Here is a 2,009-nt window from a genome sequence, read left to right as displayed (position 1 = left end):
ATTCATACCAAACACACCCTAATATTAATATCATCAACTTATCTGAATGATTGCTTTCTTCATTTTGTGATTAATTCTTTTTTCTGCTGTTCCCATCAGATCTAACATACAAAGTTAAGTAAATATTTAACAAAAACTGAAAATGATAATTTTTGACCAAATTTAAATGACTAAAAGGTCTTCTGAAATATTTCACAAAATTTCCAATTAATATTTTAACATACTATTTGAACCTGATCTCATATAAAAAAGAAAAATCTAATCTAATATATAACAGGTCATTTTTGTCATTTTCTCCCCCCTCCCCCCCACCCCCTCCAAAAAATAAAAAAAATAAAAAAAAGAAAATCAAACATAACGTACACCGAAAACACATATACTACTCTCTTATAATTTGAGCTAATTTCCCGCCGCTCACTCAACCTTTTAAACATCCATTTGGTAGAAATAAAACAACAGATATCATTGTGTCTCTTTTGATTATCACCGCTAGGGTTTTCAATTTTTCCAAATTCGGAGAAGATGAAACGGAGTCGCAAGCAGAAGAAACCTGAAATTCCAAAGGTACGATCATTACTGTTAATTATATTGCTTGGACTCTTCAAAAAATGTCTTGGGATGCGTGTCAGTTCCTTTGAAAAGTAGCGTATTTTTTAGAGGATCTAACACGGTGCGGGCGACATTTCTTAAAGAGTTCAAGCAACATAGATTGTTAAAATGTGTCATTTCCTGCTTACTTCAATCTCGTTTTTTCTTTTCTTTTTTCTTTTACTTTTTCCAGTTGATGTTAGAGGAAATTGTTGGTTTTACAACTGCGAATGCAAATGGACTGGCTTCTGGAGTTTCTAATTCGAAATGTGTGTATATTGCGGGATGTGTTGCGGTGGTTTATGACATCGATTCATCCACGCAGTCACATTTAGTTGTGTCCAATCGATTGCCGAAGCCATTGAGCTGTGTTGCGATATCGCGTGATGGACGTTTTGTTGCTGCTGGAGAGGTACTACATCTGCTCTCAGCTTGGAGAATTTCCCTATTTGTGCTTTTGTATTATGAAACATGAAAATTTTGAGGCTTATCGTATAGCTGGTGTGTAGGATATGGATTAGGGTAGAAGGTCAGTTGGAAGTAGACGGTTGTCTTGCTATGCACCCATACAAGTAATCGTAGTATTGATGCTTTAATTTTGGTTACTATGTAATGTTTCTTGTACTTTGATTATCATATTATTTTGCTGTAGTTACTGTTCAGTATGCTTTATGATGCTTTCACTTTTGTTTATTCTCTTTTTGGTTGCTTTGGAATGCTTTTATTGTGTCGAGGGTCAATTGGAAAAAACTCTCTAACTCTGAGGTAGAGGTAAAGTCAATGTGCACTCTACCCTCCCTAGACTCCACTTTGTGGGACTATACTCAGTATGTTGTTGTTGTTCTCTATTTGTGCTTTTGTGTTAAGATTTGTAGTTTGAAGATATTAGGATAATGTAGCGATATAGATTGAAAAAGTGTGAGCTTAAGTAAGCAAACAGCGTGGAAATAACCTCTCTACCTCCATGAGGTAGTGGTAAGGTCTGCTTACACTCTACCCTCCCCAGACCTCACTTGGGGGATTTCACTGGGTATGTTGTTTTTGTTGTCTAAAATCTAAATGTTGAGTTGTGGAAATCAGAAACATAGGCAGATACATAGTTCTTGAATCTTCTTTGAACTAGAGGAACTAGTTCAGTTTAACAGACTAGAAATAGTTTTGCCTTTTCAATTTTTCTGATATCTCCATCATCCAATTATATGTAGCTTCAAACATGATAAATTTGGAGAAGTTTATACATTTGTGCTTTTGTACTATATTGTCAAGTCTGAAGATTAGAATGAGGTCGCTGGTCAAGGAAAGTATACCATACTAGTCATTGGATAGTCAATGCATGGTCCATCAAGAGACTTCAGAATGATGAGCTAGTGCCGTAAGGATTAACTTCATTGTTTGTTAATTAGTTTTCTTTTTTGATAAAA

The 2,009-nt window shown here is 35.0% G+C and overlaps 1 protein-coding gene across 1 annotated transcript in view; it reads left to right on the top strand.

Moving 5' to 3' along the window:
* Positions 1 to 347: 347 nt before the first annotated feature.
* LOC107842780 (mitogen-activated protein kinase-binding protein 1) overlaps positions 348 to 2,009 on the top strand; it is a gene marked incomplete in the record, with an annotated part of 12,613 nt that continues 10,951 nt past the window's right edge. The window contains 2 exon segments of the mRNA XM_047396792.1: positions 348 to 564; positions 782 to 1,000. Coding sequence (XP_047252748.1) covers positions 523 to 564; positions 782 to 1,000 — 261 coding nt within the window.

Source organism: Capsicum annuum, chromosome 9 (genome assembly GCF_002878395.1).
Source record: "Capsicum annuum cultivar UCD-10X-F1 chromosome 9, UCD10Xv1.1, whole genome shotgun sequence".
NCBI classification, from domain to species: domain Eukaryota; kingdom Viridiplantae; phylum Streptophyta; class Magnoliopsida; order Solanales; family Solanaceae; genus Capsicum; species Capsicum annuum.
This window is presented reverse-complemented; position numbering and strand designations above follow the sequence as displayed.